At 52.6% G+C, this 26724-nt stretch overlaps 1 protein-coding gene and 1 non-coding gene across 2 annotated transcripts in view; both read left to right on the forward strand.

Moving 5' to 3' along the window:
* GALNT16 (polypeptide N-acetylgalactosaminyltransferase 16) overlaps positions 1-21637 on the forward strand; it is a 92991-nt gene extending 71354 nt beyond the window's left edge. The window contains exons 9-15 of the mRNA XM_030319413.1: positions 285-388; positions 6402-6528; positions 7800-7892; positions 9532-9615; positions 15069-15210; positions 15910-16032; positions 19480-21637. Coding sequence (XP_030175273.1) covers positions 285-388; positions 6402-6528; positions 7800-7892; positions 9532-9615; positions 15069-15210; positions 15910-16032; positions 19480-19617 — 811 coding nt within the window. The 3' untranslated portion in view covers positions 19618-21637. The remainder of the gene's footprint in view (positions 1-284; positions 389-6401; positions 6529-7799; positions 7893-9531; positions 9616-15068; positions 15211-15909; positions 16033-19479) is intronic.
* Positions 4020-4092, forward strand: TRNAQ-CUG. The gene has a single exon. It is a non-coding gene; the product is annotated as a tRNA-Gln (tRNA).
* Positions 21638-26724: the final 5087 nt, after the last annotated feature.

A 26724-nucleotide genomic window follows, 5' to 3' on the forward strand; every position in this document is an offset into this window, starting at 1 on the left:
TGGGCTCTGCAGAGACCCCATCCTTCCCTGGGTTGAGGGCCTGGGAGGCTGTTGGGGGGCCGTTTAGTTGCTGGTGCTCCTGCGGGTGCATGATCTAAGTGCTGACTCGGTTCTGGGTCCCAGGGACAGAGAGGACAGAGGCCAGGGAGCTGGCCAGATATCCTGCCCCTGTGACTCTGCAAGCAGGTGATTGCGGGGCAAATGGCCCGGGGTTCTGGAACCATCTAGAAGGGCTCCCAGCTTCTCCAGCTCATGCATTGCCTCTCTCCTCTCCTTGCTCCTAGGACGCCCGTCATAGCTGGGGGAATCTTTGTGATCGACAAGTCCTGGTTTAACCATTTGGGAAAGTATGATGCCCAGATGGACATCTGGGGGGGAGAGAATTTTGGTAAGTTGGAAAATAACAATAGCAATAATAATAGATAACCCGCTCGAGCACTTTCTATGCACAAAGCCCTGTTCTAAACATGTATTAATGTGTTTCATCCTCACAACCGCACAACAATCTGAGGTAAGTACTATTTTATCTCCATTTTACTGATAAAGAAACTGGGAGAGAGGTTAAGTAATTTGTCCAGAGCCACACAGCTAGCAGCCAGAGAGATTTAGGTGGTCAAGGGGAGACTGTGGCCGCATGGCTAGATGTGTGTGAAAGAACATACAGACTTGTAGCCTGGACTGCAGCTTAAACACGCGGCAGCTTCTCTTCCAGAAGAGCCAGGCGGGGGCAGAGTGGACTTTGGTGGTCAAATGTAAGTAATGGGGTCAGATGGCCTGGGTACAAATACTGGCCCTACTACCTGTGAGCTGTTTGGCCCTGGACAAGTTAAAGCCTCCCTAAGTCTCTTTCCTCAAGAGGCCGGTATGAATACTAAATGAGAGATGAGTTAAAAATGTTTGGTGTGGGGGCACCTGGGTGGCTCAGTCGGTTGAGCGACCGACTTTGACTCAGGTCATGATCTCACGGTCCGTGGGTTCGAGCCCCGCGTCGGGCTCGGTGCTGACAGCTCAGAGGCTGGAGCCTGTTTCGGATTCTGTGTCTCCTTCTCTCTCTGCCCCTCCCCCACTCGTACTCTGTCTCTCTCTCAAAAATAAAGAAATGTAAAAAAAAAAAAAAAGATTAAAAAAATATATGGCATGGTGCTGGCAGCCATTATCATTACTTTTGGGGCCATGGGAGCCCTCTCGCTCCAGCAGGAAAGGCAGGAGCCCAGCAAACCCCCAGGGTCACCCGTGAGGTTCAGTTAGATAAAGGCCCGGTACAGATGGAACACCCAACATGGGTAATTCAAGGGGGGTTACTAAAAAGCCAGTTCACACAGCGCAGGCAAGATACAGACAGCCGCAGGGACAGTACTGGGCTGGGCTGGTGGCTGCTATGAAGTGTAGCCACCCTAGGTCTGAAAGTCGGGGAGGGAGTGCCCTCTGACAGGAGCTGTGGTCTTGGGACACCTGTAGCCAGCCCACAGCACCGAGGTAGAGGGTGTGGGGGGATGAACACCCACCCTCACTCTCCCCTCTCCTCTCCTCGCTGCCAGCCCACAAGATGGGAGCCTGGTGGTGCGGCCCACGCGGCAGGGAGTGGGGTGAAGGATGGGGAGTGAGTGCTCGGGGGTTTCCAGTTCTTGCTCCTGTGGTGACCCAGTCCTTTGCAGAGCCCTCTGTTCCCTTCTTCATCCTGACCGGGTTTCTTGCAAAGTAAATATGGCTGGTGGTATTGCACCCATTTGCCAGGTGGGAAAACTGAGGTGGACGCCGCCTTCCAGATTTCAGTCAGGATGCTCCACGTCTGACGGGGGTATGGAGTGCCTCTACCAGAGCCCTTTAAATGTGAGGTGTGATCAAAGCAAATGCTGGGTTTCTGAGAGGTGAGGAGGGAGTCTTCCTTCGCTCTCCCTGGTCAGGACACGGATGAGCAGCGGGGCTTACAACAGGCCTGATCCCAACTCAAAACCAACTGGAGTGGAAACAGGCGTGGAATGTTCTCCCCTTTGTAACTTACTCTTGGAAACCGTTTCCAGACAGGCCTTTAGAGGAGTAAATTCTGGGAACTAGGGTGCGTTGACCCTTCCGTTCTGACCTCCTTTGCACATGTTTTTGGCTCAAGTGGCCTCCTGTGTGTTCCTGGGAGCTTTGGCAAAGCCAGTTTCCTGCAAAGATTCTGAGGACTAGGAAACTAATGGTCTCTCCTGCATCCAGGAGCCTTTTTCTTTTGTCTTTTTTTTCTTTTCTTTTTTTCAAGGCTGGTGATTGACAGAGAAACAAGTGACTGATCAAATAGCTAACTTCAAACTCTGCCTGAGGCAAGGGCTCAGTGGTTAGGGAACTTGAAAGGTGAACCACAGAGTGTTTCTGGGAAGGGTTTTGTTTCTTAGAAGAAATTCAAAGAAATTTCTAGGCTAGCCATGGTGCTCAGATGTTCAGCTGCTGGGAGCAGTTTTGAGCCAGGAGAGGCCTGCCGCTGGTGGGTTTGGGCCTTTCGTTTTATTCCTTTGTTGAAGGAAGGGAAATGTCCAAACTGAGACTCATTCCCGCGTCCTCAGAGAGCCAAACTCAGAGCCCAGAGGCCACCGTAAGGGCAGGCGACAAACATGAAAACCCTGGGATTCCCATTAGAGAGACTTTCATTATTTTTTCTTTTTTTTTTTTAATATGAAATTTATTGTCAAACTGGTTTCCATACAACACCCAGTGCTCCTCCCAACAGGTGCCCTCCTCAATGCCCATCACCCACTCTCCCTCCCTCCCACCCCCCATCAACCCTCAGTGTATTCTCAGAAATCCTTTTATTTTTTTTATTTTTTTTTTTAACGTTTATTCATTTTAGACACAGAGAGAGACAGAGCATGAATGGGGGAAGGTCAGAGAGAGAGGGAGACACAGAATCTGAAACAGGCTCCAGGCTCTGAGCTCTCAGCACAGAGCCCGATGCGGGGCTTGAACTCACGGACCGCGAGATCATGACCTGAGCCGAAGTCAGTCGCCCAACCGAATGAGCCACCCAGGCGCCCCTAGAGATCCTTTTAAAAGACAGTCCCGGGGCGCCTGGGTGGCGCAGTCGGTTAAGCGTCCGACTTCAGCCAGGTCACGATCTCGCGGTCCGCGAGTTCGAGCCCCGCGTCGGGCTCTGGGCTGATGGCTCGGAGCCTGGAGCCTGTTTCCGATTCTGTGTCTCCCTCTCTCTCTGCCCCTCCCCCGTTCATGCTCTGTCTCTCTCTGTCCCAAAAATAAATAAACGTTGAAAAAAAAAAAAATTTAAAAGACAGTCCCATCAAGCCAGTCCCCTGCTCCTCTGCTCGTGACCCTGCAAGGACTCCCTCAACACTGACAGCAAAACCCAAAGTCCTCGTGCCTTGGGTCCTTCCCCCACAGCACACTACCAGCTCTGCCCACATCTCCTGCCTCTCTCACCCGGCCTCACTCCACTCCAGCAGCTAGCCCCGCCAGGCCTCTTTGCCACCACCTGCAACTTGCCATGCCTGGGACTTACCGCCTACTCTAGCCTCTACTTCTTTTCCCTTGCTGGTCCCTCTGCCTGGAATGCTTGTCCCCTAAAAGCCACACGAGTGGCTTCCTCACCTCCTTCAGGACTTAGCTCAAATGTCCCCTTCTGAGTGATAACTTCCCAGTCAGTCTAATTAAAACTGTAGCCCCCCCCCCCAACAGCTCCCCCTTCTTCAGCCCCACCTGCTTCCTTTGTCTCCATTGTACTTACTACCGCCAGATAGACTACGTATTTTATTCATTTTCTGGTCTACTTGTCATTTTCTTTCTTATTTTAGTGAGTCCCTGTCTCCTACCCATCAGTGTAAGGATTCTAGAACAGCATACAACACATAATAAACAGGTTCCCGATAAAATTTTACTGAATGAACGAAAGAATCTGGTTCAAACAGTGCAGCTTGCTGGACAAAATGTGAACTTGACATTGTAATTCTGCAGCAGAGTGTTTGGGTGATCTTGGAGAGGTTAAGATGTTTGAACTTCCCAGTCCTGATTAGGAACATGGGGACAGGGGTGCCTGGATGGCTCAGTTGGTAGAGCATGTGACTCTGGATCTCAGGGTCATGAGTTCAAGCCCCAATTTGGGTATGGAGCCTACTTAAAAAGAATAAATAAATTTACAAAAATAAAACAAACAAAAAGCCCATGGGGATAATAATACTAGCTTCATCTGCTTGCTGTGAGAATTAGACCTGGCATGGCACATAGCAAGTGCTCAGTAAATGGGTGATGCTTACTGTTCGTTACCGCCTTGTGGATAATGACAATAACAGCATGGACAGTATGGCCTGGTGGGATGAAGTGACTTAACTAGCATAACCAATCTAGTCTGGCAGAAATGGAACTAGAAAGTAACTCCTCTGTCCCCCAGGTCTGCCCCTAGTTCTAAATCTCAGTTGTTGAACCAGTTGCAAAGCTCATCCCGGGAGAAGGGACACAAGCCCGGCAGTCTGCAGGCCTACCTAGGAAGCCCATTAACATACCCGACCATGAGCATGGGTCCGGATATGCCACATGTCCAGTCCTCGACCCTGGCCTGTGTCTGGAAGCTGCCTGCTGCACACAGTCTAGCCAGAGGTGGGTGTTAGTCACAGCAAGGGGGCTTGGGCCCTGACCATCTGTGCCAGGTGAGAACCCCCAGACCTGGCCACGGACCAGTGTCTGTATGGCCAACTGGGGAGTGGGAGATGGACCAAGGCTAGAGCTCATGAGAAAACGGTCTTCCTTTTTTTCAATTAAAAACAAACAAAAAAGGATTATGTATTTTCTGGGACAGGAAGGAGGTGTTTTATTATTTTTTTTATTTTTTTTTTTTTAATTTTTTTTTTTCAACGTTTATTTATTTTTGGGACAGAGAGAGACAGAGCATGAACAGGGGAGGGGCAGAGAGAGAGGGAGACACAGAATCGGAAACAGGCTCCAGGCTCCGAGCCATCAGCCCGGAGCCTGACGCGGGGCTCGAACTCACGGACCGCGAGATCGTGACCTGGCTGAAGTCGGACGCTTAACCGACTGCGCCACCCAGGCGCCCCTGGAAGGAGGTGTTTTAATGTCACAGGGTGCCCACCTGCAGGGTTAATATGAAAGAGTAATCAGAAGAGATGATGTGAGGTCCAGCAGGCTGCCAAGATGGGTCCTTGCCAGAAGTGACGACTGTTGAGTGTAGAGTAGAGTAGGCAGGGGCACCTGAGTGGCTCAGTCGGTTAAGCGTCCGACTTCAGCTCAGGTCATGATCTCACTGTTGGTGGGTTCGAGCCCCGCGTCGGGCTCTGTGCTGACAGCTCAGAGCCTGGAGCCTGCTTCCAGTTCTGTATCTCCCTCTCTCTCTGCCCCTCCCCCATTCACACTCTGTCTCTCTGTGTCTCTTGAAACTAAAATAAATGTTAAAAAAAAAAATTTTTGAGAATAGAGCAGGCAGCTTGCGCTGTTCCCTTCCGGGAAGCAGAATGGCCACCTTCTTGCATCTCCCAGCACTAAGAGGGACCACAGTCACCTGCAGAAGCTCTTTCAGCATCCCAACCACTCTCAAACAGAAGTATGTCTCAAGAGGGCCAGTGGTAGCCTGTGCATGGAGACCACCTGCACCAAGAGGGAGGTCCGGGGCCAGAAAGAGTGGCCCGTGGCCTGATTGGTGGCGGGTTTTCCAGCCTCATGGGTGTCTAGGACTGACTGACGAGCAAATGCATTCTTCTTTAGCAATGTCTGGATGGGGCTTTGTAGTCAGAGGCTGGAAATGATACTGCATTTGATTCGGTTTTCCTTCTGCTCATGGTCTTGGTGTTCCTTCAAAGCTTTTCCACCTGGGCACCTGGGTGGCTCAGTCCGTTGAGCCTCCAACTCTTGATTTCAGCTTGGGTCATGATCCCGGGGTCATGGGATCGAGCCCTGCATTGGGCTTCGCCCTGAATGTGGAGCCTGCTTAGGATTCTGTCTCTCTCTCTCTCTCTCTCTCTCTGTCTCAAAAAAATAAAACAAAACAAAAAACCTTTCCTCTCCTAGGGCTCAGATATGGGCAGTGTGTATGGGGAGCATGTAGGGAGGGTACGTATGGAGGGGACGTGTGTGGAGGGTGTGTGTTTGTGGTGTGTGTGGAGGGGGGAATGTGGGTCAAAGGGGTGTATATGGAGGGTATGTGTGTGTGGTGTGGGTAGAGGGGGTGTGTGTGGAGGGGGCGTGTGTGTGCTGGGGGGCGGGGGTATGTACATGCACGGAGCGAGCGGTCAGGAACATGTTCAAGGTTGGGCATACCCCATGTAAATAAATGGCCCTAGGAACCCTGAGCCCAGCACATGCCTTCAAAGAGACACCAAAGGCAAGGGAGGCTAGCTCCTCCCGGCCTTCACTCAGTGGGGACCTGTCAGGGGCTCTTCCCTCCTGACGGCTGCCATTTCCTGCAGAGCTCTCCTTCAGGGTGTGGATGTGCGGTGGGAGCTTGGAGATCGTGCCCTGCAGCCGGGTGGGCCACGTCTTCAGGAAACGGCACCCCTACAACTTCCCTGAGGGCAATGCCCTCACCTACATCAGGTAGGTCACAGTGCAAAGGGCACCAGGCTAGGAGCTAAGACACCTGGCTTCTAGACCCCAGCCCAGTCAGTTACTCGTGCGACTCTGGGCAGCCACCCCACCTCTCTGGGCCTCAGTTTCCCCATCTGTTCCCTCCAATTCTGGGATTCCAGGTACTTTCAAGGGTGGAAGGATGAAACCGAGTGTGGACACCAGGCCTCCCTTGTCTTGACTCTCTTTGCCCGGGAGTATATTGGAAAACTGGCCCAATGCCTACCTGGGAGCTGCCCTCCACTCACTGGGCCCCAAGTTCTGGTCATGGATGCCATGTCCTGACCCTGACTTGGTCAGCATCTGCCCACCCATGTCCCCAGCCCCAGGATGTGCTTGGTCTTGAGGGGGAGTGGGCAAGGTCCTAGAGACCAGCCATCGCCTGCTCTCCTGGAGGGGGTGGAAGGGGAGGCGGGGATGAGTGTCATGAGCACCCCCTTTGAGGACAGTTTTTTGGCTTGTCAGGCCTGTGCTCCCTTGTTTGTAGCAGTGGCTCCCCAGTCTAGCTAACCGAATGGCTTAATATTTCGGTTTGCTTCTCCCCCACCCCTTTTTGCGTTGTCTCTATAATGATAAAAGTAACACGTGTTCACCGTAAAATGCAAGATATTATATATACATATCTGTCCACACATGTGCTTTTACTCTTTACATCACATGTGGAGAAAAAAGCAAAAGTCCCTTTTACCCAGTCTGACTCCTATCCCCCTTGGCTCTCTCGAAGTAACTACTGGGTATAGATTTCTGGTCTCTCATTTCGGCCCTTTGACTCATTTTCATGCACATACTTTAGGTGGAGGGAAGCATACATACCACAACTTTGTGTTTTACGTACATAGGGTCAAGCTGTGTGTTCTTTCTGCAATGTGCTTTCCTGCTGCTCACACTAAATTCTAGACATCCTTCCATGGCACATATTTCATCCTGGAGAAGTCGGGGTCATTGTGCTCCTATTGGTGGGCATTTAGGTTGTCACCCATGTCTTACTAAACAAATATTTGGTACATGTCCTTTTGCCCCCATGTAGGTATTTTGGCAGAACAGATGCCTCAAGTGGAGTGTCAGAGAGCATACAGACACGAGCTGATGGACGTTGACAGATTACATAGTCATTTATACCATCAGTATTATTTCACGCACACTCCTGAGGTCCTCAACACCCTGTGCTGCGCAGAGCTGATCTTGATCCTAACTCTGTGACCACCCTGCTGACTTCGTTTTGCTCCTTCCTCCCCTTTTAGGAATACCAAGCGCACTGCAGAGGTGTGGATGGATGAATACAAGCAGTATTACTATGAGGCCCGGCCCTCGGCCATCGGAAAGGCCTTTGGCAGGTGGGCCCCCTCGACCAGCCCCGTTTGCCTCCCTCCGCCCACGTTAGCACAGCCATAGCAAAACACAAACCGTGGACGCCAGGGAAGAACTCACTGTCTCCTCGGCAACTGAGCCCCTCCCCACTGGGCTCTTGGGAGTCGGGGGATATGGTAGGATATGCAATGTGAGATAGGACTGGGTTCTTGAGGAGCATGCAGCCTCTTGGGGAGAAATAAGCAGAGAGGGCTCGCTTACGAAGAGCTGCCCGTTCACAAGCTGCCTGCAGGAAAAAGGACATCTGTGGGAGTACTTAGTGCCCTGCCCGACTGTCTGCGGAAAACACTTGGGGTTTTGCCGCCACCCCCCGCCGTTAGCCTGTTTTCCTGTCCTGGACTCGTGTGACTACCATCTAGTTAAGCATTTTCAAAATGTAGATTGGTTATAAAGTCGATTTCGTGGGTCGTGACAGTCATTTAAAAAAAAAAAAAATGATAGACCTAGAACACTATAGATTAGTACAGAGCAGACTAGAAAATAGCACTTGATTGCAGTTAAGGCTAAGTATTGTTCGGTGAAATTTATTTCAGTTATATGTGCGTGTGTGTTTAGCCGTATTTGCACATGGGAATACTCGATCACTGTATAAGATGTATTTATTTCTTACTTAAGGTTGTGGTCAGAAGACTGAAAACATTAGCAATCATCACTGAATCTTCTTGCCTCTGTTTACGCATACCTAGCCCTTTAAAAAAGAAAAGCTGTGTCACTATTTCTGTTAGTGGCAAACTGACGTTTACTGACTAACTACCCTGTGGTAGGCTCTTATGCCCTCTTAATTCATTTGATTCTCCGAAAACCTTCCGAGATAGGTAGTCATGTCCCCAGTTTACCAGAGAAGAAACCGAGGCTCGGAGAGGCAGTGAAGGTCATCTGTCAGTGGCCATTCTGGTCAGTGAAGCTGAGGAAGCTGGGGAGATCAAACTGTGGATCCATGGGCACATCGGAGGGTTCTTATTTGCCAAAATTCCCCAAAGATGTTTAAAGCGTGCTTTTCTTACTTGACCCTTTCTGCTAAAACTGGAATGCAGGAAAGGAAAGCTTGGAGTTCACTGAGGCTCTGCTCTCTGTGAAAATAAGGACTAGGGAGGGGGCACCTGGGTGGCTCAGTCACTTAGGCATCTGATTCTTGATCTCGGCTTGGGTCATGATCTCACAGTTCATGAGATCGAGTCCTGCATCAGGCTCAGAGCTGTTAGATTCTCTCTGAGCCGGGATTCTCTCTCCTTCTCTCTCTCTCTCTCTCTGCCCCTTCCCTGCTCATGCACTCTCTCAAAGTAAATACATTAATAAACTTAAAAAAAAAACCCAAAGGACTAGGGAGTGCTGAGGTGTCGAGGAGTGAGAAGCCAGGAAAAAGCAGGACCCTCCGTGGGTTGCCCTGATCCTGCAAAATGAGTGGGAATTTGAGGAAAGAAATGAGGAATCGCCAGGATACTTGGAGTGACCTTGCAGGTTGCAGAATGATTTATGGCTGGAGGGCAGGCTTGGAAAGCCGCTGGTCCTGCCCAGCCTGGGGGTAGGCGGACAGAGGGGGCTGGCCTCCTGGGGCTTCCTCCCTGGGCCCCCTTGCCAAAGCCTGAGCCTTTCTTACTGTTTCAGTGTAGCCACACGGATCGAGCAGAGGAAGAAGATGAACTGTAAGTCCTTCCGCTGGTACCTGGATAACGTCTACCCAGAGCTCACGTGAGTGTAGCCCTCAGCTGGTACACCCAGCCTGGGTGGGGCCAGCAGCTAGCTTGGGGGACCCACACTCTGAGATCTCCTCATTGCGGGCAGTCTGGCTCTTTCTAGCTCTCAGTGTGTATCTTCACACGAAGGCTCTGGGGGAATAGGAAGGACACCGCTGGGAGTTAAAAGTGAGATGTGGTAGGAGCCAAACTTTTAACAGACTGGGTCATAGCGCCAGAGATGGGCTTTGTCCCCATAGGAAAACAACTCTGCATTACGTAGCAAAAGCCACAGAAATAAAGATTCATCACCTTCGACTCTGTTCCCTCCCTTCTGGGAGTTTATCCTAAGGAAATAAGAACAACCAAAGCAAACAACAACAACAACAAAAAAAAAACTATTGACAAGCAGATGTTCAGTTGTAGGCTTCTCTGCTGCTGTGAAAAATCGAGAGACAGCTAATAATAGGGGATTGGTTTACTGAGTCCCAATTCCTGGGTCTAAACAAATACTATGCGTCCATTAAGACTACAACCATTGGGGCGCCTGGGTGGCACAGTTGGTTAAGCGTCCGACTTCAGCCAGGTCACGATCTCGCGGTCCGTGAGTTCGAGCCCCGCGTCAGGCTCTGGGCTGATGGCTCAGAGCCTGGAGCCTGTTTCCAATTCTGTGTCTCCCTCTCTCTCTGCCCCTCCCCCGTTCATGCTCTGTCTCTCTCTGTCCCAAAAATAAATAAAACGTTGAAAAAAAAAATTAAAAAAAAAAAAAGACTACAACCATAAAGACTGACAAAACACTGGCAAATGTTTGCTCTGATAGACTCGAGGCAGAATGCAAATGGCGTGCCCGCTCGAGCCCTAGGGCATCTGAGTGTGTGTGTGTGTGTGTGTGCACGAGCTGAGCTCCCGGACTGTGGGTGAAGCTGTAAGGCAGGGGTGGGGCAGTGAGGATTCCTTTTTTCTCATTGCAAAATCCTTTTCAGCAGCTTAACTACATCCATATGGCTCATGTCCTCACCTCCTTCAGGTCTTGACTCCAATGTCCCCTTCTGAGGGACACCTCCCCGAACAGTCTCTGTTTGAAGACCGCCCCTCCCCCCAGCATCCCCTGCCTAGTTCACCCTCATCACCATCCAGTGCCTGTGTGGCCGGTTAATTTTGTCGTCGCCTCCCTACACGTGACAGTAAGCTCCATGAGGGTAGAGGTGTGCATCTGCTTGTTCACTGCTTTAGCTCCAGCCCCTAGGACAGTGTCTGTCACAAAACTGACACTCAGCTCGATACATATTTTTAACTGAATAAATTGCATGGTTAATAAGCCTCAATAGTAATAACTTGGAAATTAGCATTCTCCCTTCTATATAACTGTCACCTTAGGGAACGGGTTATTCCATTGCTGCCAGCTTTCTCCCAAGGATGCTGCTTTGCTTTCCAGAACACTCCACCCCTCAGAGCCTGCATGTCCTTGAAAAAGGCAAGTTGTTGTTCTTTGAGTGCAGATTTGATTTTTGGAAAACAGCTGTATTAGGTGTCGCCAAGTCCAGTGAATAAGGCGATTACCCCAGATAATGGATCCTGGGTCCCACACAGAGCATGACAAGGACTGAATCAAGTGTCAAGAATGAACTGATTCTGGGGCGCCTGGGTGGCTCAGTCGGTTAAGGTCCGACTTTGGCTCCAGTCATGATCTCGCGGTTTATGAGTTCGAGCCCCGTGTCGGGCTCTGTGCTGACAGCTCAGAGCCTGGACCCTGCTTCAGATTCTGTGTCTCCCTCTGTCTCTCTGCCCACCACCCCCAACCCCCCCCCCCAGCTCACACTCTGTCTCTCTCTCTCAAAAATAAATAAACATTAAAAAATGTTAAAAAAAAGAATGAACTGATTCTGGGAGCAGATTTAAAAGAATTTGAAAACAATTTGAGCAACAGCAGCATCCTTGCAAAGGGTCGGCGGCCTAGAAAACCCAGCTCTCCCGACGATGGCTGTGAAGGGAAGAACATTAATTTATAAAAGTATAATAAATGAACCGCTTTTTCCAGCGGCCACTCTTAAGGGGAAAGTTTCATCCAGACATATCATTTCTGAGGGAAAAAGCACAGTCTTCCTTTTACCTCCTGTCAGGGTTCAGACAACGCTGGGCTGGAGCCACGGGCTCTAGGCCTCGCGCAGGAGCTGGGAAGCCCCATGGGATGCATCGGGGAGGAGCCGGAACGTGCCTTTCCTCCCCACGCCCAGTCCCCACACACATTCTCCCATGTCATCCCCGGAGGAGCAGGAGGAAGAAGGATTTTCTAACACTCAGAAAGCTGGATCCATCACAAGACAGGAGAGAGGCTGAAACCAGCCATGTTAAATGAGGAGCATGAGTCATCTGTTCTGGCACTGCGGGGACGTTTTAAAAAGCAGTTTCGTTGGTCAGATAGAAACTGTGCGCCTCCTTCCTGTCCAGGGTACTCATCCTCGGTCCGCTGTTCGCGTCCTGCCTCCGTTCTCAGGCTGAGGGTCCAGGAGCGCCTCGGGTTGGTTTGGAAGGCCATGTATACACCCAGGGATACCAACGTTCCTCCAAGCAGGGGACCCTCATGGTTGGGCCACACTTGCAGATGGTCAGTGGGGAGACCAAGGAGACCGAGGAGGCCGAGAGCAGCAGCCTGTGCTTTCCTAGGCCCGCCTGTAATCCCAGCACAGCCCTGCCTGTCCCCTCTCGGATCCGAGCTCTGCGGCGGGCCTCAGCAATTGCTAATTTATGACTCTTATTAGGATGGTCAGGAGGAGTTGTACAACTGTGCACACCGTGTTTGCAAGGGTGCCAGTCACACAGTAGAGATTGTACATTTATTACAACACTTCCTGGCAGATGGTGGCAAAAGTCTTCCAACAAAACCAGTATATTATGACAGTTTTCTAACAGATGGAAGGGAAACGTCTTGAGGAAGGGACGCCTTTTGCTATTTCTGCAAGGGCATCTTAAGGGCTAATGGCAGCCCAGCTGGGAGGAGACCCACAGAGAGGCAAGCGGATGCTGACGTAGCTGAGCCTGGCTCGGCCAGGGAGCCGAGGAAGGGTGCTGAATGGTGAAGGTGGCCATCCCAGCTGCTCCAGGGCTGTTACCACACACACACACACACACACACACACAGGAGCCGCATCGGGTTTGGAGATTGTTGCCCGTGCCCCCGGTTTCCTCCTTTGTGCCGGGACCATTGCCATGCACGGTGGTGCCCACCTCAGCTCTGAAAGCGGATCGCCCTGCACATGTCCCATTCCTTAGCACAGCTCCTGTGGGGTCTTTGCATCTCAACGCCCTTGCACCTGGCAGGGGTTGCAAGTTCAAATCCTACACTGATTCTATGGGTGATGCAAATCAATCAGGTGGGCAGCAATGAGACACTAGGGAGTTGTAGGGACTGTGGCAAACTGGGATGCAACCCCACCCCCTGCCATGCGGCAGCTGCTACCTACCACCGTGAAGTAGCACCTCTCTGGAAGGCGAGCTCAGTGTGGCCTGATCTTCCTATTTTCTCAAGAAAAGCTGGATTCAGATTTCTTTGTGTAACCCTCAGGGTTTTAATATTGCCAACTAATTAACAGCAACGACAACCATACTATGCAGGTCAGACGGAACATGTATGGGGCCAGATTCAGCTTGGGGGACAATGGTTTTCAACCTGTGGTCTAGAATTATGCAAACTCTCAAGAGGGGCCTTGAGGAGGTGGATGCTCCTGCCAGGGGCGTGCAAGAGAAAGCGAAGGTGTCTTCCTGACGCACCGAGGGAGTAAGTCACAGTTTGGGGGTTCTGGGAGCTTCTGGCCAGCCCTGAGGAAGGGAGACTTGGTTTGGTCGAGATCCTGCAAGTGTCCACAACAAAGAATGCCGGAAGTGTTATGATGCCCCCTCCGCTGCCCACCCGGGTTCTCTTCAGACAGAAATAACAAGAGGTGGTTAAGATTAGGCCAGACTCTAAGCCCTCCTGGTTCCCCTAACCCTCTGGGGCCACAATCCAAGAGGGTATGACATTCCGAACCCAGGAATATAAGCCTGCATCAGCTGGGGCCAGCAGTCTCCTTGGGTTTATTATCCACAGAGTAAGACGATGTGTCATTTGTGTGTGTGTGTGTGTGTGTGTGTGTGTGTATAATGTGTGTATAAGCATATTTTCCTGGGCATAGCAACATTTCAATAATACAATATTTTGAACTATGCCTGTTTTACTTAACAGTACGTTATAAACATTTTTCCATGTTATCAGATACTCATTCAGTCATTTTTAATGGCTACCGGGTTTTCATTACTACAGATGAATCAGAATTTATTTAGCCCGTCCCTACTGGGGGATATCTATGTTTTCAGTATAAGCAATCACTCAGAGATGGATGTCTTTTAAATTTAATCTCTGCAAACATCCGTAATTATTGAGGCAGTGTAATAAATTCCCAGGATGAGGATTGGGATCGTTAGGTCAAAGGTATGCACATTATTTTGGGGGTGTTTTTTATTATTGGAGTACAGGTGGCATACAATGTTGTATTCATTTCAGGTGTACAACACAGTGAGTCGATAATTCTGTGTACATTATGCTGTGCTCCCCATGAGTGTGCACACCGGCCACCATACAACGTTATTACAGTATTATTATATTATTGACTATATTCTCTATATGCTGTACTTTTCTTCTCTCTGACTTATTTTACAACTGGTAGTTCATACCTCTCCACCCCCTTTATCTGTGTGTGCACATTTTTAAGGCTTTTGGTACATCATGCCGCATTGCCCTGCAGAACCATTGGGCTAAATTTATGCTCTCGCCCACAGGGTGTGAGGAGATCCAATCCCGCAGCAATTGCCAACACTGGGGATTGATATTGATTGGTGTTGATATAATTGTGGGTATATCATACATTTTATATAAATCGATATGTTGAAATAATACATATTTATCACACATTATATTTTATGCACATATACATGGTAAACAAATACTGGTAACTCTCTAATATGTATTTCCTTGATCGTTAGTGAGATCGAATGCATTTTTATATTTGTGGGTGTTAAATTTGCCTCTCCAAAGTGACTTCTTCCCTGTCATTTTGAGATTGCCTTTTGAGTCTACATTTAGACCCTAGCTTCTCCCCAAACTTTCTTCTTTCTGGACTGGGGAGCCCTGGGTTTCTGATCTGAGCTCTCTCCCAAGGGTCCTCCCAAGGCATGGCCTCTGGGGCGGCCCCTGGGGCTCCCAGAGCTGCTCAGACCCAGTGGGCGAGGCTCAATCTTCCCAGCGGCATCCCTGCTCTTTCCCTGTCCCTTGCCCTCCTGCCCCTGCTGGCGAGGGCTGCTCCCCAAGGCCCCTTCCAGTGAGACTGAGGCCAGACCTTGGTGCCTGGGGAGCTGACCAAGTGCTGCCCTCTGGTTGAAGGATGAGTGAGCCTGGAGGGAGCAGAGGACAAGCCTGACCATTCGCTTTTCTCTCAGAGTCCCAGTGAAGGAAGTGCTCCCTGGCATCATTAAGCAGGGGGTTAATTGCTTAGAATCCCAGGGCCAAGACTCAGCCGGAAACTTCCTGCTTGGAATGGGGATCTGCAGAGGGTCCGCCAAGAACCCCCCAGCACCGCAGGTAAGCTGCTTAGGGCCTTGAGGTCCAGACCAGGACGGGGAAAGGAGCCATGGTCGTCATCCAGGAGTGGGGTGTGGGGCTTTCCTCTGCTCCTTCTCATTTTCTCTCTGCTTGCTCCCTCCACAGGGGACCATGCACATTATCCCCTCACACGGCTCCTTGGCTCTGCTCCTGCCACATTCCCGTCCCCTTTCCTACACTTTGCACAGTTGCCCTCTGTGAACCACCCACTTTCTCCTTGCTGAGGGAGAAATGCTTCCCAGGAGCACCCAGTTCTCCCCCGGGATGCAGCCATGGCCAGCATGTATGATGGGCAGCAGGGCATCCCAGACTCCTGTGTGTGCATGCATGTGCCACCTACGAGTGCGGGTGCACCTATGTCAAGACTAGTGCAGGTCATGGAAACCCCCCGGCTGCCCTGGCCCCATGTCCTGTCTTTCTCCCTATCCCCCCAGCATCCCTTGGTACATCCTTGATTGCCATTCTGGCCATTCCAGCTAAGCTCCCCCTAATACTTTATTATGAAACTTTTTAAACATACAGAAAAGTTGAAAGAATTATACGGTGAATACCGTGCACTCCTATTATTTGTAGAAAATTCTACCAAATACACAGTATATTTGTTTCATCACCAATCTACCCATCTATCCATCCATCACTGAGCATTTTGACTTGGCCTTTGATGTCCCTGCCTTGTAGGCGTGGCTGTTCAGTGACCATCTCATCCAGCAGCAGGGGAAGTGCCTGACTGCCACCTCCACCTCCATCACCCCGGGGTCCCTGGTCGTTCTGCAGGTGTGCAACCCAAGAGAAGGCAGGCAGGTAAGCCTCCTCGCCCCCAGGGGACACGCAAGGGGGTGGCAGCTCCTAGCAGGGGAGCCCTGGGTTGAAACAGATAGACTCAAGTAAGCCCTCCAGAGTAAGAGTCACTGTAAGTCAATATCTAGGTCAAATCTCTTGTTTCACTCACCGGGAAACACTTCTTCAAGTAAATGTCTGTTAAATGCCAATCCTGCCAGCCTGTGAGCTCCATGAGGGCAGGGACTGTCTGTCTTGTGTCCCTACAACACTATCCCTAGCCCCTGACAAGCACCACAGTCAAACTCGTGTTGGCTTTTACCAAGAGCCCATGCTAGGAGTTTTACAGATTATCTCATCTAATCCTCATGCAGCCCAGGGACTTGGGCCCTAGTACTATCCACATCTTATAGGTGAGTTACACTGAGGTTCACTGAATTTAAGGGACATGTGTCAGATGAAACACAGCTGGGAAGGGGTGGAGCCAGGATTCAAACCCAGGTCAGTGTGACCCCTAAGCCCACAGTCTTAACCCAAAACACAGTAGATGCTCAATAACTACTTCCTTTCCTTTCTTTTCTTTTCTTTTCTTTTCTTTTCTTTTCCTTTCCTTTCTTCTCTTCTCTTTCTTTTTCTTCTCCTTATCCTTCTTCTTCTTCTTCTTCTTCTTCTTCTTCTTCAGAGAAAAAGAGAGTACAAGCAGGGGAGGGGCAGAGAGAGAGGGAGTGAGGATCCCAAGCAGACTCTGGGCTGTCGGCATGGAGCCCCATGCTGGGCTCTATCTCATGACAGCGAGATCATGACCTGAGCCAAAATCAAGAGTCAGACACTCAACCGACTGAGTCATCCAGGCGCCCTTCAATAAATATTTCTTGATTGTGGCTGTTGGGAAACTGAGATCCAGATACACTGATTTCCAGGCATGAGCACTGCTTTTTCCATTTGTCAAACACTCACCCACCCTGTTTCCATTAATCCTGGGAGACAGGCCAGGCCCACCTGTTGAGGAAGAAACCCATGTTCAGAGAGATGACATCACTTGCTCAGAATACACAGCAGCCAGTGACAGTCAGCCGGCTCCCTTCCTGGCTGGGAGGGTGCCCCTCTGCCCGAGGAATGGGACACAAAGGCTGGCGGCCTGCTCCGGCCCTTCCTCTGCCCACCAACTGCCTCCCCTCTCCCTCTCTGTGCCTGACCCTGGCCAGCCAGCGGCACAGTGCAGGGACGAGGAGAGCGCCTAGCTCTCTGACTTGGCCTGCAGGGCTTCCTCCCACCCTTTTCCTGTTTGCCTGGGTCAGCTCTTTCTTTAAGGATGACTGGCAGTTTGCTATTCCATTCTGGAAAAGCAGCCAGATCCTCTCCTCCAGCCTCTGGGTGTATGTGAGTGCATGCGTGTGTGTGTGTGTGTGTGTGTGTGCATGCACACGCGTGTGAATTGTGTGCCAAGATCTGCTTGCTGAGCCCGAGGGATACTTCTGAGGAGTTTCTGATTGGCAGATGTAGTTTGTCCTGCCCCCTCAGGCTGCCTGCCCTCTGCCCCTGCCCTGCAGGGAGGGAGGCCCTCAGGCTCTCCTTCACTGGGAGCCTCAGACCTTTCTGAGGACCAGGCTTTGAGCCCACTCCCATTCCTCCTTGCTGAGGCCGAGCTAGGAAGTAGCTCCCGGGGCGGCTGAATATTTCTCTGGAGCTGAAGCATCCTTTCCCCTCCATGCTGACCCAGCCCCAGGGGCTTGTGGGAATTTCTCTTGGCCCCATTCACTCTGCTCCTACAAGTCTTGCCGGGCCCCCAGCAGTGCCCTGGGCCACTGGGGCCTCTCCTCCAAGAGGACAGGATGAGCAGGTCTCCCACTGCTGGTGCCTTCTCAAAGCTAGGCCTCCCTCCTTGGTCCCCTTTTGGCCTCTAAGGCCACTTGGGTATCATGTATCTAAGAGGCCCTATATATTGGAGCCAGTATGATGGCATTGGCAGACCCCAGCCCAACCACCCCTCACCTCTCCGAGCCTCTGTCTCCTCCCTGCCTGCCTTGCAAGGCACCTGTAAGAACAGAGGCTGAAGAGATGGGAGAGTGTCCAGGGCTGAGTGGCCAAGAGAGTTGGAAAGGCCCTGTAACTGCCCGATGACGGCATGGGTAAGAAGTGAGAATCCTGCAGTTTGGGGACCGCCTCCAGTGATGGGATGATTCATTCCTTCATGCGCACATTCATCCTTTGTAAACACTGTGCTAGGTGCCTACCTGTGCCAAAGGATATCCTTTGCCCAGTAGGGGCGAGTGTGGCCAGCCCCTTCCAGGAGGTCAGGGACTAGAGGGGTACAAAGCAACTGATCCTAGGAATTCCAGAGGGACCAAGGCCTTGTCCTACCCACTGCCCCAACTTTCAGGCCAGGGACCCCTCACTGCTGGGGCCGCGTGGGCACCCCACAGGCCTACATTCCGAAGGGGAGTCTGCAGCCTGCAACTTCCCCCCCCCCACCCCCGGTCCACCTCCCAAGTCAGTTCCCTTCTCTGCCCACCTCAGCACCTGCAGCCCTAGACCCGGCCCTGTAACTGGGTACGGCTCAGGCCTTCTGCTGGCACTCCAGCTGAGTGTGTGACCTCACCCTTCAGAGCCCTGGGGGCTCCATGTGTGGGTGAGCATTCCCTACCCCCTTGAAGCCTGGGCCAGCCTCTCTCCCCTTCTCCCGATGGTTCCAAAGGACACACCATCCTCCACCCAGGCACCTCCAGATGTTCCACAGGAACACCTCTTTTCCCCTTTGTGAAGCCTGGAGAAAGGGAGGCACAGGGTGCGCACTGGGATGGGGACCCCAGGCCTCCTACCATCCTGCTGGGCTCACTGAGTCATCACTGCAGAGATGGCGGCCGGTTCCCACTCAAGGGTGTCGGTCACCCACCGCACAGTTACAGGCCAGGTCAGACCCTTAGAGCCGCAGGGAGAAGAAATCTTGTTTGAAGAAGCAAAAGATGCACCAGGCCAGGCCCCACAGACTCAAACGCCAACAGGGAGGGGCAGGCTGTGCTGGAGGAGAACGTAGGGACCGGGCAGGACCTTGGTCAGTGGACAGCAAGAGTCCCAGCTGCAGCAGGGGACAGCCGCTCAGCCCCAACCGCCTGATGCCACATGAGAAACTGGGCCCACGTCTAAAGGGAAGCTGGAAACACAGAGTTTCATGTGATGACCAAGCCAAAGCTTAAACACTATGCAGGCCAAACAAAATATATCCCTGGGTTTGATTAATTCAGCCCGTGGGTCTCCGATCTAGACTGCTGAATGAGGCAAGAGTGCATCAGAAGGGGAGGGGGTTAAGGAGGTGTGCGGGGTCAGGGAGCTCTTGGGTAGGGGACAGTCCGCTTCAAATGAGGAGGGTGTGTCCTAGGTATATTCAGGCCACTTACATACATGTGAAATGGACTTCTGAGCATTGTTTCTATTTTTAATGATTGTGTTTTCGTCATCCTCTTTCCCCCCCAGAGATGGAGGAGAAAAGCCTCTTTCATCCAGCACTCAGTCAGCGGCCTCTGCCTGGAGGCCAAGCCCGCCCAGCTTGTGACCAGCAAGTGCCAGGCCGACGCCCCGGCCCAGCAGTGGCAGCTGTTGCCCCACACATGACGGTAGCCTGGGGCCTCCTGTACCTTTTGCATGAGACTTTGGGACTGGAAGCGGGTTAGGGTGGGGGAGTGTAAAGCAGGCCGTTCCCATCTCCTCGCATTTCTGCCGGAATCATCAGCAAACACCCCCTGCCACGACACACGTTTCTCCAAAGCTTGTTCCGGGGGGGCCACGGGGGAGCAGGCCCCGACGCCCTGGCTGCCGTCCCGGCCTCGCCCCAGAAGAGGAGACGGTCAGGATGCAGGACTGCTGCTGGGCTGAGACTGGGCAGGCCCCCTGGCCCTCTGTTCCCTCCTTTGCCCTCCTGGGGTTCCGGACCGTGTTTTGGGGGCCCTTACCTGTTGGCTGGGGAGAACAAGGACAGAAGCCCACGCAGGGCCCCTGCTGGGTCACAGGGCCCGCCTGTGGGGTCAGCGTGAGAGGCGAATGTGGGTGGCGTGGATGGGGAGGGCGGGGAGGGGGCAGCCTGAAGGCAGGGAGAGAACAGGGAGGAGGTGAGAAGCTCAGTGGCCTGTACCAGGCAGGTGCTGGGTTGAGTGTGGGAGGGATGGGATCTGGAGCAGAGGATGATGGGTCATTTGCAGAAGGACATGGATGGAAAAGCAGCGAAGCACCAAAAGAGTGACTCTCCTCCCGACAGCCCATCCTTCCTCCCATGCTGTACCAGTCCCCGGGCGCCGTGCCCTGCACTCTGGTCTTCACGCTCTGCACAAGAGGCTGCAGGGGGCTGTTCAGGGGCAGCCTTGGGACACGGTTTATTAAACAGATCCCACTTCTGGTTGGCCGTGCGCCAGGCCAAGACCTCTTTCTTGGACCTTAAGACCAGCTGATGCCCTGTCCCCTCTGCCTGGGTCCATGGTGATGACCCTGTAGGGACAGGTGGCCGCCCCGCACTGCTGAGCAGCCCCATCCTTATTCAGACCTTTTGACTCCTGCCTTCTCAAAAGCCTTTGCCTCTGTAAATACTGTATCATGGCATTGAGGTGGCTGGGATGAGCAGGACCTCCCTTCTGGAGCTAAACATTCCCTAAGACATTAGGGAAGAAGTCGTACAGCCTAAGCCTCATCCCCGCCCCTCTCCACTGCAAGAGGGAGGCCTGAGAGGGTCAGTCCCCGCAGTGGGCCGGGAGGCCGGCTGGCAGCTCCGGTTTGTGTAGAGAGCCCCCTTCTCACAGCCACTGGGCCACGGCCTAGTCTCAGAAGGGCTTCTGCTATTCCCCATCTCCTCTTGCCCAACCCCACTGGCTCAGGCAGCGTGATCTTCAGCAAAAGACCAGTGGTACAAGGACCCCTGGGAATCCCCCCTCCCAAAGCAAATCAGCCTGGGCCCCCTAGAGAATTCATGGATTCCAGAGGGCCTAGGAATCCTCTGAAATTGTCCCCCAAATAGTGCATGGGTGTGCATATATGCATTTTCCTGGGGAGAGGGTCTGTGGATTTCCCCAGCTTCTTACAGAGGTACCCGATCCCCAAAGGATCTGAACTTCTGCTCTGGATTGGCACGACCATCCAGCTGAGCTGCCGTGTCCCTTCTCCCTCCCTGGTGTGCCTAAACTGCTAGTGTCCTCTTCCTTGCTGTCCTCCGGCCAGCAGCCCCACGGTGGGGGGTTCTCAGTGGCTTCCTCTCACCTCCTGGCTCTCACCGGGCCCTCTTAAGCAGTGCTTCTGTGCTCCAGCAAGGGACCATTGGCCCCCAGGGCCACTATCTTCCGTCCTCTGCCACTACGTTTCATCCACCCCCATCTCTGTCGTTCGAGTCCGTCCCACAGGCAGCGCGAACCTTTGGGGAGGGGGGCACGGCTTCCCTCGTTGAATGTAAGAGGACTGCCGCTCAGGGAAGCCCCTGAGAAGCCGTTCCTTCCCTGTGGTCAGGCTGCACTTGTCAGCCGTCCTTTGTGGGACTCAGCCCTGTTCTGGTTTTGCTTTTCCTCCTCTTGACCAAAGCATGTGCCACTAGCTGTCCCCGAGGGCCTTGTCTTTATGAACCACACATCTGGAATAAAACCACTTCTCACACGTACACGTGCACCGGTGCCTTCCTTTCTGATGCCAGGGCTGCCCTCCCCTGCCTCATGGAGGGGAAGTTGAGGCGTCCATTCTGCCAAGATGAACCACACGGGGGTCTAACCCCCTCCTGCACCTGACAGCTTGCTTCTCGGCCTACGTGCCCCCTGGTACCCCAAGGAGTCCTGGACGAAAGACTGGCTGCTCCAGGGGAGCCGGCAGGTGGCCCCGCTTCTGGAGCAGGCTGGCACCAGAGGCCAGGTTCCCGTGACCTCGTGGACCCTCCTTGGGACCCTATGTGGGGCTTTGGAGTGGAAACCAAGGGTTTTTTTCCAAATTCTTGCCTTTTACCAACCCTCTCTCCTTCCCTGGGTGATAGCCCCAGCCCCTCAGAACTGCTCTTCCCCACCCTTACCACATAAGAAGGCAGCGGTGAAGTGCAGGCAGGACATCTCCCGAGGTAGGCACAGCAAAAGAATTCCAGAAAGAGCCCTATCAGCCTAGCCTTGTTGATCCGATGGCAGATGCTCGGCCTAATGTTTCCATGGAAACAACAGAAAGCCCCCACTGCTTCTGATCACAGAAGTCGAACCTACCCAGGTAAAAAGAAACGCTGCTTCAGTGCATAGACGAACTGTTGTGGGCAGGCCAGCGTGCAACTAAACCTGTCCGGCACACAGCCATTTCTGCTCCCACCCCCACTTCACCTCGGGGCTGCTCGTCCTGGGCCCCCCAGAACTGTGGACCGCCAGACCTGACGGGCCCGGAGCAAAGCCCTGGCTGGTGAGTGTGGCTGCAGAGCCCAGCTTGGGCTAACTGGGTGCAGGGCACAGTTCACTGCAGAAGTCTTTCTGTCTGTCCATCCTCTCAAGGAGCGCATCCCACTGCCCACTGCCTTCTCCGGCCTCTCTCCTGGCCAGGCTGGGCCAGCTTTCCACCTTCCGTCTGCTCTCCTTCCCAGCCTCGAAGGGCTCCAGTGCTGCTTCTCCTGAGTCGTGCTTTCTTGCCCTCCCCCAAACCTACCTCTCTGGAGGCCCAGTTTCTCTGACCCTTATTTTTTTCTTTTTTTTCTGGAAAGTAAGACTGGTAGCCTTTAGTCAGCTCTTGGAGGGGTGAGCAAAAGCTCTCAGGTTGGCCCTTAGCAACAACAGACCTTACAGAACCCAGCAGAAGAGTCTCGAAGAGCACACAAGTGGGGAGGGCAGGAGGGACGTGGCTGTGAGGCCAGCCTCCCATTTGTTCAGCAAGGAGGGATTCCTCCATCCCTGAGCCTCTGTGACTTGGCTTCAGTTTTCTCTTCTTTTCTTTTCTTTCTTTTTTTTTAATGTTTATTTATTTTTGAGAGAGGAGCACAAGCAGGGGAGGGGCAGAGAGAGGGAGACACAGAATCTGAAGCAGACTCCAGGCTCTGAGCTGTCAGCACAGAGCCCAATGCGGGGCTTGAACTCCCAAACTGTGAGATCGTGACCTGAGCTGAAGTCAGAAGCTTAACCGCCTGAGCCACCCAGGCGCCCCTTGGCTTCAGTTTTCACAGAGGCTCTGTCCTGTGTCCCTCAGGAGGGGTCTCTCCATCTGCAGTTGGGAGAAATAACGTGGGCAATACCTGTCTCCCAAGGGGTCCGGCAGCCCCACGCCTGTGGAGAATCTTCCAGCACCAAATGGGGTTTGAGGGAACAGGAAAGGAAAAGCTACAGGTCATGATACCCACAACTTCATTCCCGACTATGTCCCCAGTGTCCCTGGTATTGCTGTATGTCCCCTATAGTGGTTGAGTCCATTTCCTCCAGAAGGTGAGGGGCGGGACAGGCAGCTTCTCATCTTAAAAAGTCTTCACTGGTGGGCACTTAGCAAAGACCTCAGGTGTGGCAGGCCGGGGCCACCCTCTCCTGGGCCCGCAGCCGGACTATGTGGTCACCAAGCAGGAAGGAGCCTCCAAAGCCATCTGAGGACAGCCCTCTGTCGTGGGACTCGATCCCTTTATACTACAAAGAAAATAGGAGTGTGGGCCTCAGGCCCCTGTCAGTCAGTCTGTCCCCGCTCTGCCACTTACTGGTCATGGGGTCCTGAGTCCCTTACTTCATCTCTCAGCCTCGGTTTCCTCACGTGGAAGTTGGGGGTACTCATAGCACTGGAGGGGTTTTGCGAGGACTGATCTACCTCACGAGTGCAAAGCATCTTTCTAAAAGCTCAGTAAACGTGTGTGAGTGCTACTACTAATAAGCAGTGCCTTTCGGGGTGCCTGCTACATGCCAGGCACTTTACCAGGGGTGAGGACACAGACGTAAAAAAAACAGAAATATTCTAGCAGGGGACATGGCCACACAGGCCATCATAAAAGCCCCAGGGAACTATGGGAGGAGCAAGGAGGGGCCTCTCGCTGTGGCCTTCGAGCCAGGGAGTCCCGATGCACTCTGGACCATGCCTGCCTCGGCTGGGCAACGGGCTGGATGAGGCCTGGCAGACCCTAGCCACACCAGCCCGGCCCGAAGCTCGGCAGGAAGTGGTGAGTGGCCCAGACTTGTTACCCCAGTGCGCGCAGCATTGTAGTGATGCAGACCAGCCCGTAATCATAGAAGGATTTTAGAAGGAAGCTATGGCAGCGGTTTAACTCCAACAGACAAACCCTTTGCTTCTTAAGCTACTGGCCATTCCTCCAGGGCTCACTTTCCTTTATTTGGTGAGGGCAGAAGAAAGGACGGGGAAATAGATGGCCTGAAAATTTTAATGACTCTCATCTGGCAAGAATGAACACAAATGACCAGGAGGTGTTCCAGAAAGACTTGTTTTCTCCTTCCTCCTCGGTTCAGGTTATCTCTGATCCACCCAAACCCCCTGAAACCCAAGCCTGTCTTTCAACAGATTGCCTTTCAAATAAGTGTCTCTCAAAGTTTGGCCCAGATCACCTGCTGGAATCACTCGAGGTGCCTCGTAAGCATGTCGGTTCCCGGGCTCTGACCCAGACCTGCGGACTCCGAGTTTCTGTGTGTGCCCAGTGGCCTAGGTGATACAAATGCACCTGAAGTCTGCAGCCCTCTGAAGCAGGAAGGAGAACTGGAGGCCCGGGGAGGAGAGGCCATGCAGGGGAGACTCAGGACGAGCCTGAGCTCTTCGGGGATGCCTCTCATGGATCATGCAGTCTCTCACACCTGCGGCGTATTCACCGTGAACATGACCGAGCCCACGATGATGTGCTGAGCACCTACCCCAGAGTACAGACAATGGGCTCAGAGAGTCCTGCAAACCACCAATGGTCAAGGCTGTCCCTTGCCAGGCACCAGACCACCAGGCCAACCTCAGCTCCCACCCCGTGTCCTTCACCCTGGGATCCAGCCACACTCACCTATGTCATTTCTTGAAGTTTCTTTCTGCCCTCTCTTGACTGTGCTTGCTGTTCCTTCCACTCTCTACCTTGTTGTCTCCATGGGTCGCTGCTACCCATTTTTCCAGACAGATGTCGCTTCCACGAGCAAACGTCCCTGGGTCACCGATGTGTCTGAGGGCACCTTTCCAACCTGTCTCTTCAATGTCTTGAATGTTCCTCTCCAGTCATGCTGGCCACCTTCCTCCATGTGCTGTGATAAGGACTTGTCTTCTCTAGTCCTTCTTTGTCCCCTCTTTGCCGTGGGCTGTGGCTCTTGGATAACAGGACCCGTGTCTGCTCCCCATAGCTGCAGCACAGAGCCTGGCTCTCCGAATCACAGTAAAGTCTGGCTTGCCCCATGAATGAGCTCACAGATTCCAGCGGGGCTGTTTTTTATTTTGTTTTGCTTTGCTTTGTTTCGTTCTGTTTTGTTTTGTTTTAGTGACAAGGCATTTCTACTTTTAGGAAATAGGACATTGCATACGGAAAGCACTCAGTCCATATTTGTTCATTTTTCCTCTCACTTGTCCCTAAAAGCTCAATATCTTCACAACTCCACCTTTCCTACTTGTATTTTCAAATTGTCATTTTTATGTTTCGTTGTCTCTAAGCCCTCAACAGCAATGCATTGGTAATGCCGAGGGCTGACATGGATCATTTCCCGGGTACCCTGAGCTTGAGATGCCAAATGTGCATTCTTTCATTGCTCCCCAACACCTCTCGTGAGGTAGGTTCTGGTTTGCCCACTTCATGGATGGGGGATAGGGGTGGCTCAGTCAGGAGAAGAAACTTGCCCAAGGACACATAGCGAGGTTTAAACTCAGTCCCAGAGAAGTGTAAGTTGTGTGGTCCCACGGACCAGACGCGTCTGGGAACCTACTAGAAATGCAAACTCTCGGGCCTCACTCAGACCTACTGCAGCGGGGCTCAGCGCTTGTCCTCACGCACTTGCCCGGAGTGTAACCGGCCCCCAGAGGGTTCCGATGCTCACTCAAGTTTGAGAGTCACTGGTTCTGTGACTGGGATGGGTCCTGGTCCCCTGACCGGAGGGCATGAGTCACCGCCTGGCACAGTTGGCTCGGAGAGCCGATGCTTGGGCTGCGGGTCGTGCTCTCTCTGCTAGGCAGGCTGCCTCCCGCAGAGCCCTGGGCTGTGACGGGTCTCTCTGGGGCAGAGGCTGGGTGGGTATGAGACCGAGCCAAGGTTTGCTGCTGAGCCAGATGCCGCATGCCAACCTCGCTCTATGTGATTGATGAGTTTCTTCCCCAACACCAGCCACAGATGGCTGACATGGTTATAGAAGCGCTCTCAGCCTAGAAGACCCATTAATCAAGGAATCAGGACTGCACCCCGCAGCCTGCGGGACAGGCCTGCGTTTCGCCATGAGTTATGCAGCCAAGTCCTTCCTACGGATCATCTGACTGATGACATTCATAGCCAGTCCTATCACTTAGTCGCCAGTCACCGAGCTTCGCACATTTTAGCTTCTTGAATCCTCGCAGGAACTCTGTCAGGTAGGTGTTTTCATTATCGCTCCATTTACAGACTAGGCAGCTGGGGCCCAGAGAGGTTAACACGCTTGCCCAAGATCACCCAGCCATTAGGGGTAGAGCCAGGATGTAAAATCACAAAGTCTGCAGGGCCTGGGGGGCTCAGCCGGTTAGGCGGCCGACTTCAGCTCGGGTCACGACCTCACAGTTTGTGAGTTCGAGCCCCGTGTCAGGCTCTGCGCTGAGAGCACA

This window comes from Lynx canadensis, chromosome B3 (genome assembly GCF_007474595.2).
Source record: "Lynx canadensis isolate LIC74 chromosome B3, mLynCan4.pri.v2, whole genome shotgun sequence".
In the NCBI taxonomy this organism is placed as follows: Eukaryota; Metazoa; Chordata; class Mammalia; order Carnivora; family Felidae; genus Lynx; species Lynx canadensis.